This window comes from Protomyctophum bolini (assembly GCF_963924005.1).
Source record: "Protomyctophum bolini genome assembly, chromosome: 22".
NCBI classification, from domain to species: domain Eukaryota; kingdom Metazoa; phylum Chordata; class Actinopteri; order Myctophiformes; family Myctophidae; genus Protomyctophum; species Protomyctophum bolini.
In genome coordinates, this window is record NC_137883.1 from 23,293,030 (window position 1) to 23,309,967 (window position 16,938).

The 16,938-nt window shown below is 42.8% G+C and overlaps 1 protein-coding gene across 6 annotated transcripts in view; it reads right to left on the minus strand.

Moving 5' to 3' along the window:
• c9 (complement component 9) overlaps nt 1-16,938 on the minus strand; it is a 43,455-nt gene that overhangs the window by 997 nt on the left and 25,520 nt on the right. For 2 of the 6 annotated variants that reach the window (XM_080756319.1, XM_080756318.1), the window contains exons 3-14: nt 13,923-14,075; nt 12,203-12,303; nt 8,980-9,060; nt 7,143-7,242; nt 6,542-6,692; nt 5,612-5,759; nt 4,663-4,801; nt 3,271-3,558; nt 2,117-2,360; nt 1,694-1,822; nt 1,104-1,279; nt 439-676 (exon numbers count right to left, since the gene is read on the minus strand). In XM_080756319.1, coding sequence (XP_080612445.1) covers nt 439-676; nt 1,104-1,279; nt 1,694-1,822; nt 2,117-2,360; nt 3,271-3,558; nt 4,663-4,801; nt 5,612-5,759; nt 6,542-6,692; nt 7,143-7,242; nt 8,980-9,060; nt 12,203-12,300 — 1,792 coding nt within the window. In that variant the 5' untranslated portion in view covers nt 12,301-12,303; nt 13,923-14,075. Of the gene's footprint in view, nt 1-438; nt 677-1,103; nt 1,280-1,693; nt 1,823-2,116; nt 2,361-3,270; nt 3,559-4,662; nt 4,802-5,611; nt 5,760-6,541; nt 6,693-7,142; nt 7,243-8,979; nt 9,061-12,202; nt 12,304-13,922; nt 14,076-16,012; nt 16,105-16,938 lie in introns of all 6 variants that reach the window. The other 4 variants (XM_080756323.1, XM_080756322.1, XM_080756320.1 and 1 more) reach the window with 3 other exon arrangements.

The window sequence follows — 16,938 nt, forward strand, 5'->3', positions numbered from 1 at the left end:
CATTTAAGTTATACTTCCTCGCACAACATCAAGTGCCCATGGCTGAGGGCTCCCATAACACCATATGACATGAAATGGACCGAGCCTGTTCCTGTCGCTTTCAAAACTCTTCAAGAATTGCTGCTCTACTTATCTCACAATGCATCGTATAGCTCTGCTTTTGAAAATGTCGATTTGATTTGATATTGTAATACGTATATTATAATCACAATTTTAAAAAATTGGTATTCATTTGACCAAAAATATCATGATACTTGGACCATTTCACCGAAACACAAATATTTCCATATTCGGGCCGGCAGACAGACAGAAAAGGTGGTTGCACACTGCACCCTGGGCGCGTTTTTCGGAAAATCCGAAAATCGCGCCCGGTGTACTTTAGGACCTTTAGGACCTTTAGTGTGTAAGGGACCTAAACTCCCAGAATGTATTTGATACCTTGTACGGTGGCAGATGTGTCAGTCTGGCGTCGCTGGCAGGCCTGGCCTTCGTACAGGGGAGGACACAGACACATGCACTGGCCGTCGATGAGCGCCAAGGTGCCTCCGTTCTGGCAGGGTTTACACTTGCACAGGCTGTATTCCGCCGCGTATTCCTCTATGCCCCGCTTGAGGTTGGAGATCTTCACGCTGGCGTTCGCCATGTCCATCGGAATCAACGTGTATATCGGCTCTGGCTGTCGGTTGGTAATAATAACACAGGGATAAAATCAGTGTTGTTTTTGGCGGCACATTTTGATTTTAGTTTTAGTCACCGGGAATGTCTTGGTGTTTAGTCTAGTTTTAGTCGACTAAATTTCATAGGATTTTAGTCGACTAAATCTACGGTTGATTTAGTCGACTGAAATGTATTTTGGCGGGCCTTGATGCCGTCGTAATGGCTGATTTTACACTTGCTGAAAATAGCCGATCCACAAGCTCCAGCTTTTCATTTAGTTTAACCGAGTGGCGCGCTACGAGCTTGTAGGTCTGCTATTTTTGAAAAATCAAAGAACGACTGACATAGAAACATAGCTTTTTTCAGAAAACTGTCAGGATGTAGAAGACATTTTTTAGAATCTGATCTCAGGTCAAAATGGGTTAAAAAAATTAAAATAAACCCACGTCACTGTCCAGGAGCGCCGGCTCCATGGCGATGGACCCGGCCCATTGAGAGAAGGTCAACGCGTCCAGGACTCCTTCCTTCTTCAGCGTGTGCTTCATGGCGGCGGCGGCCGCCAGGCTTCCGCCAGCCACTGACATCAACACATCTTCCACCAACGCGCTGCCCGAACCGTCGGCTGTTGTTCCCACCAGAAAAACGTCAATTTGTGTGTCAAGAGATTTTTTTTACAGTATAGGCCTACAGCGGTGGTTAATCTCAAACCTTTTACCTATGTCAAGGAAGGATCCCCCCCCCAAATCAAATTGATGTGTATTTGGCCGCGGACCCCCCATCTGAAAATGTTTTGTGGCATGCCAGTGCCAGTGGACCCCCAGAAGAGAAGATTTGTGTAAAGAAAAAAAGCATCACGTTGCGATGCATTCTGTGGGCTTGTAGCTCTGCTATTTGTTTTTTTATCTAATGCCCCCCCCCCCCCCCCCCCCCCCCCAAGCGGTTAATGGGTTAGTGGATTTAAGGTATACAATAATAATAACACTAATAATCATAATTGTATGTACGTATAAAGTATTATAAAAGTGGAAAAGCTCACTTGAAGGTTTTGGGGAGACGGTTTCGCAGACGGCAGGTTTTACATGGCCACCCATCTCCACGCCACCCGTCTGCACGTTGGCAGAGATGCCACCTTTCAGGCATTCTTTCAGTGTGCTCTCTGTCACCTCTGCAATAAAACAGATACCATCTTGCTTTAGCATCAGAGAAAAAGTGAGCTATTTACCCGTCACTTTGAAAATACAGACATTTTGAACATCTTTAACTATACCACCAGGAAAATCCTCAATGTTCATGTATTCATTCTGTAGCTCTGAGAGTTTATACAAGTGGAACTTTCAGAGTTAAATTAACGCTGATGGCGATTATATTTACTGTGTAAAAACAAAAAGCCTCTTAAGTCTCAAACTAAAATCCCTCCCAACGAGAGAGTACACACACACACACACACACACACACATACTTTTAGCCTTGATGACTTCCTTGTTCATAACGTAGACCAGGTCGTACTCCCCGCCAGACTTTCCGTTCTTGGTGTAGTGCGTTCCCCAATCCTCGATGAAGCCAAAGTAGCGGCCCTTCTCGTACTCCGGCGGCAGATACAACCTCACGTGCTCCACAAAGTCGTTGGCCAGTTGGAGATGAAGGGAGCGGAGCCGGTAGGTACTCAGCTGCACCTTCCCCGTCACCCTCATGAAGGCCTTGTTCTGAACGGCGTGAAGGAAGAGGTACTTATAGTCTACAAAATGTCTTTCAAATCCTGACAGTTTAACAAATTACATATGCCCTGAGGCTTCAACCAAACATATTTAGTAAAAGGTGGAGTCCTGTACTGCCTCTACTGATGAGGTAGCAGGTTTTCTGAATCTTGAGTAACCAAATACACTTCTCTTCAGACCTTCTGGTGTACCCATACACCTTCCTCCATCTCCAGTCATGTCTGTTCCCAGTATTGTTTACCTCCCATTGTTACCGTCGCTCTGTCGTTTTTGTCTCGCTATATACCTGTATTTTATTCCCTTGTTTTTTTTTTTTTTTTTTTTTTTGGAATACTTGTAAATGTATGTGAAGTTATTTGTGTGTATGAGTGTATCATTTATATATCCTGTGAAAGTATGTAACAGCTGAGTTTGTGAAAAAGAAAAAAAAATCAGTTGTAAGAAAAATGTATACCTGTACGGTAATTCTGTGAAGTTGCCTAAACTAAAATAAGTTTAAAAAAAAGTTAAAAGAAAAAAAAAATCCTGACAGTTTTCTCTGAAAAAAACGTATCAGTGGTGGTAGCTGCATGGTGCTCAAACGTTTTCCCACAGAATTACCCCCATCTGAAAATATGTTGTTCCAGGGACCCTCAGAAGCAAAGATTTGAGTTAAAAACTATGCTGTGAACGACGATATATATATATTCAATGATTTGTGCCACATTTTCACGATAAAAACAAAACCCAGCAGAACCACAAGAGCTCGTAGATCTGCTATTTTTTAGCAAATAATGCTTGAAGTGGTTAGAAGCTATAAATAAAGGTGACACAGATGCGTCCTCGGGGTCTAAATATCAGTTAAGTATCAATACTGCAATGTAGAAATACTCTGTTACAAAAGGGTTATAACGCCTACCTTTTGAGTAGTATACTCTGATAGCTGCTTGACCATTGTTGACTTGTCATAGTCAATGTCAGCCCCAATGTCGCCACTAACAGAGGTACCAGTCCCGGCAGCACCAGCGACGGCACCACCAGCATCACCACCAGCGTCACCACCCTCGGCAGCTGGGGACTTTTCGGTAGGGGTGTATTTTAGGTTGATTCCGGCATTGATGTTGAAACTGTTCTCGGTGAGCAGTTCACTCATAATGGTGTGAGTGTCTTCGTAGACCTCTGTAGAAGTGTGCTCTTCAACACGAGTCTGGGAAAAACACAGATTGTATATTTAGCCCATTTTGACCAGATTCTAAAAATGTCTTCTACATCCTGACAGTTTTCTGAAAAAAGCTATATTTCTATGTCAGTCGTTCTTCGATTTTTCAAAAATAGCAGACCTACAAGCTCGTAGCGCGCCACTCGGTGGCGCGCTATGAGCTATGTAGATCTGCTATTTTTCAATAGCTAAAGCATAGCATAATGCTGAACACCAAAAGGGGTTCCCGCCTAAAATGGGTTAATTAAACGTCAAACTGTATTGATCAGTGGTTCTCAAAGTGGGGGTCCTCGATGGGGGTTCCCATGGGGGTCCCCAGCAAAATGAGTCATCATTACAGTATAGTGACCAAATGGACCCTTACGGGTCTGTAACTCTGAGAGTGTACACATTTTGTATACACTCCGATCGGCCCCTTTTCCACCGTTCGGGAACCGGTTCAGTTCTTTTTGGTTCTTAGTCCATGAGCCAGAGCTCCAAAATTGGAACGTTAATTATGAATTGAGTGGGCAAAACCATACCTATATTAAATTGTTATCACCATGAAACATTGAAAAGTTGATTACTTACATGAAGACAATGACTTATTGTATTACACATTTTTACATTTGCAAATATGCAAAGTAAGCATTATGCAAAAAATTAAAAAGATACTACTGTGGAAGTGTAATATAATATACTGATTCAATATAGGTATGGTTTTGCTCACTCAATTCTAACGTTCAAATGTTGGAGGTCTGGCTCATGGACTAAGAACCAAAAAGAACTGAACCGGTTCCCAACCGGTGGAAATTGACTCTGATGATTTTCCGTGTTGGGGTCCCAGAGCATTTCTTTTTTACAAAATAATCTCAAATGGAATTCCATGTCCCAATGCAGAATACTGTCTGTCGGGTGGAAACCTCATATGTCCAAAACTGTTATGTTTCAGGATTCAACATCAACAACATCACAAGTGTGAAGCTGTAGTATGACGAAGTATGATGGAAACAAAACTGGAGGTTTCTGCCCGACAGCAACGATATTAAACTGGGTGTCCTTGAAATGAATTGGTTAGTTAGTTATTTGGTAGATGGAAGAGTTGTGACTAACCGCATAGTGGAGCTGACCCACATTCCAGGGGAGCCTGTCATACGCCCGGGTGTTGGGATTCAGTATCTTCTCACACCTCCCATTAAAGTAATCATTGTAGAAGGCGTTCATTCGAGGACCCGTGCCTAATATGTTGACTCTGGTGTATGAAGGGAAAAAGGACCATTTAGAAAGAATACTGGACAATGAATACCCGAAAGTGAAGACAGCTCACCCCCGAAAGTGAAGACATCTCACCCCCGAAAGTGAAGACATCTCACCCCCGAAAGTGAAGACAGCTCACCCCCGAAAGTGAAGACAGCTCACCCCCGAAAGTGAAGACATCTCACCCCCGAAAATGATGACATCCCCCCCGAAAGTGAAGACATCTCACCCCCGAAAGTGAAGACATCTCACCCCCGAAAGTGAAGACAGCTCACCCCCGAAAGTGAAGACAGCTCACCCCCGAAAGTGAAGACATCTCACCGGGGTGAGATGTCCGGACAACTCACTTGGAGGTGGAAAAAGGGTGAGTTGTCTTGTTGTTACCTTTAGAAATACTATAGTTCAATATGTTGACTCTGGTGTATGGAGGAAAAACGGACCGTTTTGAAATACTAGAGTTCGGGACGGCTAAGCCACAAAACAGTGGACTCAGGGGCGGTGGTGGCTCAGGGGTAGAGTGGCCGGATGGGGAACTGCAAGGTTGCCAGTTTGAACGCGGGCTCCCCCAGAGTTAGTGTCGAAGTGTCCTTGAGCAAGACACTGAACCCCTAATTGCTCCCGATGTGCAGGTTGGTGCCTTGCATAGTTTCCTCTGTCATCAGTGTATGAATGGGTGAATGTAATGCACAATCTATGTAAAGCGCCTATCAAGGAAGACGTGCCTCTCGATTCATTGGAAAAGTAATCTATAGAATAATGTCTGAGAAAACGATGACACTGACAAGTTGCGTTATATATATCGTACCCGTATCCTGCCGTCCTGCCTTGCTCGTTGTTCTCCAGGTCTAACAGGCGACAGGGCTTACGCGTAACGTCTTCACATTCGTCCTCATCTGTGGAATCCTGACAGTCGCTGTCGCCGTTACACTTCAGATTGCTCCTGATACACTCGCCTGGACAGAGAGAGAGGGGTTGGGGGGACAAGGGTTAAAGACAGGGTAAGAGATCCTTCAACGCATTAACCTATTTTGACCTTCTAAAAATGTCTTCTACATCCTGACAGTTTTCTGAAAAAGCTATTTTCTTCGATTTTTCAAAAATAGCAGACCTACAAGCTCGTAGCTTGTAGATCTGCTATTTTTCAATAGCTAAAGCATAGCATAATGCCACCCCGCCCAAAATGGGTTTTAAAGACAGAGCAAGAGATCCTTCAACGCATTAAACTAAAGGGCCTCGGTTAGCAAGGAATACCACCTCAAACACAGGAAGGAGATACTGTAATATGGTGTCCCAGCATACAATAAGGTCAGACTTAATCAGGAGTTGTACTAGTAGCCATGGGGCAATCTTGCTCTTGTCTTCATGTATGTAATATTGTTTTGTTCTTTGTGTCAAATGTGTGTATGTGTGTTCGTTTATTTGGTCGGGACAGTGTATATTGATGAACATTACATTAAAAATGCAGTGTAAATTTAACATGGCTGCTGGGTCGCAAGACAAATTTCAGTGCGAACTGACAATAAAGTACTATATCATACTATATCATATCAGTCAACTGAAGCATTCAAAATACAAAATAATTGATTGACTGTAAATTACATGGTATCGGAATGCGGGCATAGACTGGCATACTCGCCGATACCAGCATTTATTTTAGGCCCGTATCGGCAACTTTACAGAAACTGGTATTGGTATGGGAACCGCTCTATAGGAACAACAGTAGCACGGTACCTACCCGAGCCACACTGGAACTCGCTCTGAGCGCAGGGAGCCGGCGGCGGCCGTTGGCACACGGCGGCCGTGGCGCACGGCGCCTTTTCTCCTACGGCCTGCCTGCAGGGCGTTCCGCCGAACTGACCAAACACCTCCACGCCGCGGGAACGGCTCTGTCAAAATGTAGTAGACTCAATGTAGGACTATATAGTGATGTTCCGTTTACAAGAAACAGTCCGATATACTGTAGGGCCTGTTAGGGTCCATTTGTACACTCTCTTTAGCTATGGGGACAGGGCTGGACTGACCACAGGTCGTACCGGGCATATTCCCGGTGGGCCGCGACCGTAGGGGGGCCCTCATGATTAAATATTGTACCTTTAGTCCTTTACTCCACTACAATTATTTGAAAACTTTAGTATAGTTAAGTTGTAGATTTAGATTATTATTACCGATAAAATCGTACCGATGCTATTTTCAACAGATTCATACACATTTTACATTGAAAACTTGTGAACTGGGACATTCTGCATGACGAGTATATATAGGCTACTACACTTTCTTGGTACTTTAAGTACTTTTATTTTCTTTGTCCATTATCAGCAAAGGTCCAGAACACATACCCGTGATGGTGCTTTCCCAGCACAAGGATCACACGCAGTCCACTCCGACCATCGGCTCCACATGCAGTTGATGGGTGAGGGCTCGGCGCTGGGAGCTGCCCTATAAACACACACATGGGGAGGGTCATGTCATTCTGGGAGCTGCCCTATAAACACACACATGGGGAGGGTTTAAATTAAAAGGTAAAATAGGCAAGTGGTTCCCAAACCTTTTTCATGTCAAGGACCCCCAAAATGATACTCAGAGTTATTAGCCTGCGCTAATTTTAATCTGCCCCCATTTGAAAATATATGCCAAGGACCCCCATAAGCTCTTGCAGTGATTTTCAAGGACCCCCATAAGAGAACATTTTTGCGGCTCTAGCAGTGATTTTCAACCATTTTCATTTCAAGGGCCCCCGGTTTGACCTGAATAAGGTCCCCCATTTAATGGCATTTATGTCTCTGGGACCCCAATGTATATTGTAAAATCAAAGTTAATTTAACTCTGAAAGTGTCTAACTATCATCTAGCTGGGGACCCCCTGGAACTCCCTCAAGGACCCCTTGAGGGAGTTCCCCTCCAGTTCCCCTCCAATTTACCCCTCCCCCCCTGGCCCACCCCAGCAAATCCGACCCAGATTAAAACCCAACGTATTACAGAAAGAAAATCATATTTAAAATGTATTTCACCTTATAAATCTATTTTACAAGAGAGACCTGGCCAAGATAGCAGCCACATAAAAAAAATCAACAATAATCACAATCACAATATAAATCCACATTAAAAAAAGAAAAAAACATTGAGAAAGCTAATCAAAGATGGCCTCTGAAGAAAAACAATGACATGCTGCTTTCCCCACATCCTCTATTATGATGACCAGGGGTCACCAACATGTCTGTCTTGTCCGTGGCAAATTATTAGATTTTCTGTTTCACACACCATTATAATGTTCTTATTTTGATCATAACAACACGCACTTTACTGAATGTCAAGTCTCCAGGTTCTCTGCAGAATAAGTATGACAATTATTTATTATGACTCTATGGCACATTAGGAGTCCAACTAGTACTAGTGGTTCTCACGTTTCATTAGAACACACTCAGAGTTACAGACCAGTTATTGTCATTCAGGGTTATCTATTTGTGTTTCTGGTAATATTTCCGTCCACTAATTTTCTATGTCCGTGGCAAAAAATGGAATGTCGACAAAAATCCAACATGGCAATGACCCCTGCCCTTAACCCGTTTAGAACGTAGATGTATACGTTGTTATACCTCTCAGGCTGGGAACGCCTCTGTGTCAGTTTAGTTGCTATCATTTCCTTGTGTTGTCGGGGACGAAAACCTCTTATCTCCATATTCAAACCTTTTGTGTTTATTCGTTAATCGCCCTACTTGGTCGTACTACAGTGGCACACAGAAGGTAGTCTCGCGTTACCAGACTGTTGACTCTCGCAATTTCCAAACGCTTCATCATACAGTCTGGACCAACGGAAGCGCCATCATGAGTACGCGATAAAGCGGAAGTGGAGCCTCCTCCCCACTTCCGTTTCGTCTTTACAGTCGCGCACATTTATCCTAATATAAATAGAGATCATCTAAAGCAGATATATAGCTTGTTGCTTAGCAGAAAAGAAAATACAAAAAAAAGTTTATATTTTAAAATATTTTTTCGGAAACGGAAATGGCTGCTTCCTTACTCAGCTCATGGGGGGCTATAGTTCCAGACTCTATATATAGCATTCGGAGACTACACAAAAAACATCAAAAGTAGCAGATCCACCAGCCCGAAACGCGGTCTAAATGGGTTACATCAACGGAGATACACGAGTCATGACATGCATAGATATACATACATTCCCTGTCCAAGTAGAACCATGATTAGACCCAGACCAAGGCAGCATGACTGGAGAGCGGTGGGAGTCCTCATGATGAAGCTGAGGGGTATAATGAAGTAGAGAGCATTATGTCCACTTGTCTTATATATACACACACACACACACACCACTGTGTCAAAGATTAGCACACAAACACTAATGTGAAAACCTCACTGTTGCTTTAAAATCAAGACCTTGGATCTCAGATGTAGCAATATTGATACAGTCCAACTCATGACCTGAGCTGTTTGGCTATACTGAAACAAACGACTCACTCAATTTATTTTTATTTTTTTTACTTCATTCCATTATCAATTTAAATACAATATATATTTTTAACAGAACATTCTCAATTAAATGTATAAGTTGCTGAACATATTTTTTTATTTTTATGGAGGGATAGCTGAGAGACAGCGAGATCCAAGTTCGATCCGCGACCGGTGGCCATGCCACTTGGCGGCTCGCCATGCAGTAAAGGCCGTCGAGATGCCAGACTGGATTTACAGCCCAGGCCAGTTGCTGAACATTCATTAATTCATGATATTAATTCTGAAAGTGTAATAAGGACATTCAGTCTATATCAGCATCAATAATAAACAGTACGACATAAACATTACAGTTGTCTTTAGTTGTCTTTAGTTGTCACTGTACAATACTTTAACCCATTTTGGGCGGGAACCCCTTTTGGTATTAGCATTATGTTATAATATAGCTACTGAAAAATAGCAGATCTACAAGAGCGCGCTATGAGCTTGTAGGTCTGCTATTTTTTTTTAATCGAAGAACGACTGACATAGAAAGATAGCTTTTTCAGAAAACTGTCAGGATGTAGAAGTAATTTTTAGAATCCGATCTCAGGTCAAAATGGGTAACAGTTTGCAATGCACACATGCCTAAAACTGCCCTCGTTGAAAACAATGCATTTCAAACTCCAGCTTGTCCCAGTTCAGGCTGCATGAACAGCGCTCCGTTTTCTGCCCCCTCAATGTCGTAACTGTCTTTACTCTATGGCCTATGAACATTATGTAGGTAGGTATGTGTATCTCATTGTTTGATGAAGAGCTGAAAGTTTTTATTTTTATTTTTTAGCTTTGGAGCATTATCCAGTGTGCAGACCTTACCCTTTTTTATTAACCCATTTTGACCCGAGATCAGATTCTAAAAATGTCTTCTACATCCTGACAGTTTTCTGACAAAGCTATGTTTCTATGTCAGTCGTTCGTTATTCGTTATTTCAAAAATAGCAGACCTACAAGCTAGTTTAAGAACCATTTCTCGTCATTGACAGCATTTATAGTTGCATTTCCTACCAGTATTGTGCAACATACTGCAGGACAGCGGTTTACCGGAAGACAGAGCAAATATTTAAGGACGAAGGCTTTTTGGACGTTCCACTGACAGTAAAGTCCAGGAAGTATTTAGGTCATTATTTTACTCTAACTGTGAGAATATTTGTGATATCAATAGAATTAATCATTTTTTTCCCTTTAAATATAATGATATAATGAAGCAACAAGGACAGAAATTCATTTTTTGAAGATATGCGTGTGTGTGTGTGTGTGTGTGTGTGTGTGTGTGTGTGCTCGTCTTTTCTAGACTAGGACCAGTTACAAATGGCTAGTGCTATTTATGTCGGTTTTGGGAGGGTCATTTTTCGATGACTGTTAGGCATTCCATATCTTTGGTGGCATAGCACAGTAGAACACATTTAACCCCATGTTTGTGCCAAATCTGGGTTGAAGGAGACCAGTGGAGCTCCCTGTGTCCGTCTCAGAATCAGTTTTATGGTCACATCACAGACATCACAGGAATCAGGAAATCAGGAATACATACCCCACCCTATACTAGTATGCAATACCAATACCCATTATATCCATTGTCATTATTATTTTTAGCCCAATGTCTGTCTGTGGGGTCTGAAGAGTGCAAACTGACTGAAACGTGGACTGACTAAGACAAGTAATCAAATGGCAGGTGAGTTTGGTCCACTGGCAGAGCCTGATCAGAGCCTTTCTGTTTGTCTTTCTGGGAAGCATATTGCATTTGTCCACCAGATGGCAACATTGTACAACTGAAGCCTAATCTAGATTCAGCAATACCAAGTCTAGCCACACTTGATATATATATACACCCTTGTTGATTATATATGTATTCCTATTGTTTGTATTGCATGTATTACTTGATGATGAATTAATTACAGGACCACAATGGAAACTCCAGGGTCTTGCATATCTTGTTAAAGTGTACTTGCCATACTGATTTCAATGTGTTAAAGTATTTAATCAATCACTCAATCAATCAAAAAGGTGACTTTGATACATTTTACATTCATACGTGGCACCACAATTAATCTACAGTATGAAAACTTGTAGAGGGAGACGCAACAACAATAGCATAATATTTTATATTATAATTGGTTAAACATGCAGTGTCTTGTTTGACACGTAGGGTTTAGGAAAATCTTGTGTAATGTCCAGGAAGTTTCAGATTATTACAACTAACAAAGCATCATGTGACGGTTAAGGCATTTGCTGAGTCTGCAAAACTTTGCTCTCGAGAAGGAGGGAGTGCTGTAGTGTCTATAAATGGACCAATGAATATAAGATATGTAAAGGGATATGATAGTATCAGTATCAGTGGTTGTCAAAACTTTGTGTTGCCTATGCACACCAAAAATGGCAAGTCAAAGTCTCAAGGCACACCTGTATTCATAGTTAAAATAGCCCATCTACAAGCTTGTAAGTTCATGCGTTGTGAGCTTATAGATTGGCTATTGGCATTTTTTCCTTTTTCTGTTCCTACAGTGAACATGCCCAAAATAGCGATGCCAGGTTGAAAGTGGTTCAAATATATTCTTTAGGATATACTAGCACTTGCCTTTGTATTGGGAAAGGAGTACTGATACAGTACATAAAACAATAATTCATTACCTTCTGCATTGTATATAGGCTATTGCAATAATAATGTGTGGTTGCCACAAAATCCTTGGCTCACTAGTTGGTGCGAGAGTGAGGTCTAACCAACACCAACTTGGGATTCCTGGATCGCTGCCCTCCACAATTTCCTATCCAACATCAGGTTCTTGATGTTGGATAGGACATCAGTGTTGTCAGCCAAGCTGTCGCGCCGCAGTACGTCTACATTAGGTGGTACGCTTCTTTCCCCTCCTGGCTTTGGCTCCCCATAGGGTCAATTTACTTGCCTCAAGTTCTGGGTGCCTGTTCTGTTCCCCGACAGCCTCATCCTTCGCTCTCTGACTTTGTCTGCGACCCGTGGTAGGTCCCCATAGAGGTTCCACATATGCTATGGGATCACATAATTGATCTCATTAGTATGTGATTACACCTGGAAAAGCCATGTTACCAGATTATTTATTTTATTTATTGCTGACTTAAGACTTAAAACTTAAAGTGGAACCCTATATAACCCAGTGCCCTCTCCAGTCAATATGGGGGGTGCCCTTTCCTGACTCTTCCCCCATGGCCCCATTGGCCCCTGATGGACGCCTGTGAGCAGAACACGGGTCAGGCAGACCCAGAGGCCATGTGGTCATACGGGCTCCGCCTGGGAGGCACAGCTATGTGCTGAACTCATCACTTTGACTCAATTTCTGCAGTTTCCTCCCCGGCTTCTCAGGAAACGGGAGGGTAGGCAAGGTGCTTGGGCCAATAACTTCTCTCCTTCTCCTGCATGACTATAGCCCATTCAAAACGGGGAACCCCCTTTTTGGTGTTTCAAGCATTGTTGTTATACTTTTAACTGTATAACAATACGCTCATAGCTCATAGCGCGGCACCGAGTGCCGCGCTATGAGCTTCTGCTATTTTTTGAAAATTGTGAAACTGTGCCTCAAAGAATATATATTCTTTCAGAGCAAACGTTTTTTACTCAAATCTTTGCTTCTGGGGGGGGGGGGGGGGGTCCCTGGAACTACATATTTTCAGCATGGCGGTCCGCAGCCAAATACAGATAATTCTGGGAGTCCTTGACATGAAAAAGGTTGAGCACCACCGACATAGAAACATAGGTTTTTCAGAAAACTGTTAGGATTTAGAAGAATCTTTTTTAGAATCGTCCTCAGGTCAAAATGGGCTAGAAAGACTTTCTTTATAGTGGGGGGGGGGGGGCGCTCTTATCATCGTACATCATCATGATGATGATAATGTCGATTTGCTCAGACACAGACCTATGACGTAAAATTCTCCTTTCATTGTCAATGGCATTTAATGTTGGCACAAAAAGCCGATTTGTTCAGACACATATGTCAATGGCAAATTATGACAAAAAGCTGTATATTGGAGGGGCTACAATAATTGTAGATTTGCTTTTTCACTATGTTTCAAACAGGCCTTGCGGGTATACGGTCACACCTGACTTTGATTATGCCTCTGTGGCCGTCTTTTTGCAATGGCTCTCAATGGGAACGGAGCGTTTTATTGCCATTGCAAAAAGAAAGTCAGCCATAAAGGCAGACTCAAAGCCAGACCGTGTGACCGGTACCCTAAATGATTAATTCATAAATGTATACTTTTTTCCCTTCCTAGAAATGCAGTGGAGTCAAAAGTACAATATTTGTCTTTGAAATGTACTGTGAAAGTCCTACGTATCCAAACATACAAAGACTGGAGTGCAGTAGGTTCTGAAGTACAAGTGATGCACCGTTACTGTCCAGTGTGTATCACTGGTTGCCATGATGACGCAAATTCCGGTGTTGTTCATTATTCGTTTGAATCGTTTCCTCACATATCAGGGGGGAAAAATGATGAGGTTGTTTTTAAACTACTGCGGCTACTTCTTAGGAAATGGGACTATACGTCTGCTCGAGATTCACAGTGCAGCAGAAAATGGGAGACACACCCAGGGCAAAAGTTGTCGCTGTGAATGAATGCATGCGGACTGAGCTGAGGGTTAACAAGACATACTTTCTCCTTTGAGCAGAAAGGACAGAAAAGCGACGACTCCTTCAGTTATGTCCTAGAGATAAGTGGCTCCCTTGGGTCCGGGCTGTGGTGGGCAGCCGCCAAATGCCAGGATTCACGCCCCCAAATGGATATACTCCTGGGATTGTGGTCTTCCTGTCATAAAAGGACGAAAGCAAACATACCCTTAACATTTCTTTTCTGGCAGGCAGCATTGTCGACATAAAACTGCAGGCTCTGCTCATGCTGCAGTGGGCCATGCAGCCTGTGGGCCGGGCCCCACTGGTGGGCCGTGGGTATATAATAGGAATTAGCAGACCTGTAAACTACGAGCTTGTAGATTGGCTGTTTTTGCAATTGTTACGTACAACAAAGTATATAATGGTGGTGCATAATTGTCTTATAGTCAGCATGCATGTCCCACTGGCCACTACACATTTGAGCTTAAGCTCTGTTGCATCCTTGACCCCTTGACTTACATTTCTTTGTTTTGTTTTTGCTCAGAACAAGTGTTGTAATAGAGGCTGCTGTGCGTAGTCATAGTTATGCTGCTGAATCACCATCAAGGAGAACAAGGAACTGTGTTTGTTTACCATCAGAGAGTGTCTCAGTGCCTCAACGTCAGTGGCTTTGATAATAATGTCACATTTCCTCTTATTATGTCTGCCCCAACCACCCCTTCCCCCCTCTCTCTCCCCCTCTAGGCCAGGGGTATCCAATTCATTTTCCTCAAGGGCCATATTTTGACTAGGGTACAAGGCTGGGGGGCTGAGTCCGTGCGCGCAAAATAATTGGGTTTTTATTTTTTCATTAATGAATTAAGCTTAGATTTAGGGAAAAGTATCGGATCAGCCCTTATTTGTCATATCGGTATCGGTGAATATGCCAGTCTAACCACCGATCCGACACAGGGCTAAGGGGTTGACACTATATGGCAGGTAAATAAAATGTTGGGACATGTGGAGTTTGCTTTGGAGTTGCCCAAACTGCAAGTGCACATTTAAGTGAGGAGTCTGCTATAAACACAACACGAGATATACCGGTAGCTAGATAGCTATAAACACAACATCACGATACTAGTATCGGTATTCAGGCGGTCCCTGGCACAAAATATTTCCAGATGACGGTTCCGGGGCCAAATACATTTGGGGGCCGAGTCCATTGAAAACGTTTTGGGAACTACAGCAAGCAGTAGAATACACTGGGTCTATGCGCTGCAGTCCTTGGTCAGAAGTGGATAAAAGAGGTTCATTCTCAGTTGGTCAGTGGTGTGGGCTTGGAGAAGATCAACCTCAGTCAGCAGAACACAGGATATGCAGTCAGGAAGGACATCCTTCCTTTGTACTTTCCCCCTATCTCTCCATAGCTGCAGTTCTTAGATAGGTTCCCTGTCTCTCTGTTGACCACAGAGCCACACATACGGTGCGTGCACAGATACATTACAAACAATATTAACATACGAGTCAAGCATACTGAAGCCGTAAACTCTGAATATAAACTAATTATGCATAAGTCAGAATGACCGTTCTTGCCGTTTGGCAAGAATGTTTTGTACCTTCTTCCAAGGGCATCATTCCAATGTGCTCACCACAACATTCCTCCTGTATTTCCCCCCTTATAAAAATGGACACGAGCAGTGACACTGAAAGTGAATTTAATTTCCAGTCCAGAACGTATAGCTAGTAGCCTACCTGGCCTCGGGTTCGACCCAAGTTTATACCAGCTAACCGGAATGCTCGCCCCCAAAGCACACTCGCACCCATTTCTTTCGTGGACCGCTCGCCTAGGCTATGTAGCGGTTCTTGTATTAGTTTAACCGAGGTTAACTTTAGGAATAGGCCCCTATAGGGTTTTACTGAGATTAAGTTTAGGATTAAGGCTAGTTTTTAGAATAGTTTCCCTGGGGTTACGTTTAGGGATAAGGTTGTTTAGGCATTGTTTTACAGAGATTACTTTAAAGAATACGTGGTGGCGACCGTTCCGAGATTGCAGGATTTGACTTGAATAATGATGGAGTGAGGTTGATTGCATACATGTACAATCTCAGTTATTAAACCTACACTGAGGATTCTACTGTTTCCTATTACACATACCTGTAGCAAGCTTCTGACATATGAGAGGGACAATGGAGCTTCCACCCAAACATCTTGTTAGATAGTAGAGAAAACAGCATGAGGGGTCCATCCTGGATGGGTAGAGGAAAAAAGACTTTCCCTGGAAGTGCCAAGAGAGGCCATGTGTTTGGCTGTAGCCACATACTGTGTGTGTGTGTGTGTGTGTGTGTGTGTGTGTGTGTGTCTGTCTGTCAAGACAAGCTCAAACGCTGCGTTTTGAGCTTGTCGATCTGCGACTGTTGCCGTTTTTTTATTAGAATCTTGAAAATAATTTGTTTTGGACATATGAGGTTTCCACCCGACAGAGACGATATGGATAATGACGTATATTTCAGTCAGATAACTCACGAATAGATTGAACAAATATTTATTATAGAATGAGAATACAAGTGTGCATATAATACGTTTATGATGGCGTTCCCTTCGGCTCTGCTACATTTTCTCTCTGCTCGGCACAGCAGGGAACTCTGATTAACTTGAACGCAGCATTTCATGTAGTAAGACTGTCCTCTGTGTAGAAATCCATGTCGCACACCACATCTCCAGTAGCTAAAGAGTGCAGGGTCGCACCCCCAGAGAATAGCTGATCTACAAGCTCTCAACACGTTGTGAGCTTGTAGATGGGAGGGGTTAATTGCTACATATGACATGCCCAGGTTGAAAGTGCTTAATCAACACAGGTCAGTGGCAATTAACTTCAACTTGAAGTTTCAAGTAAAAGTATAATCCTCCTGATAAAAGCAGTGATCAGAATCAGAACACGCATACAAAGATAAGATGGGGAGCTTGTGTCAAAGGACCAGGCTGTACTCAAAACAATAAATACCAAGCCTGCATGCAGCATGCTGTAGTTCTATCATATTCATATTGTCAGAGCACAATCATGAGGCCAAGGGTGAACTACA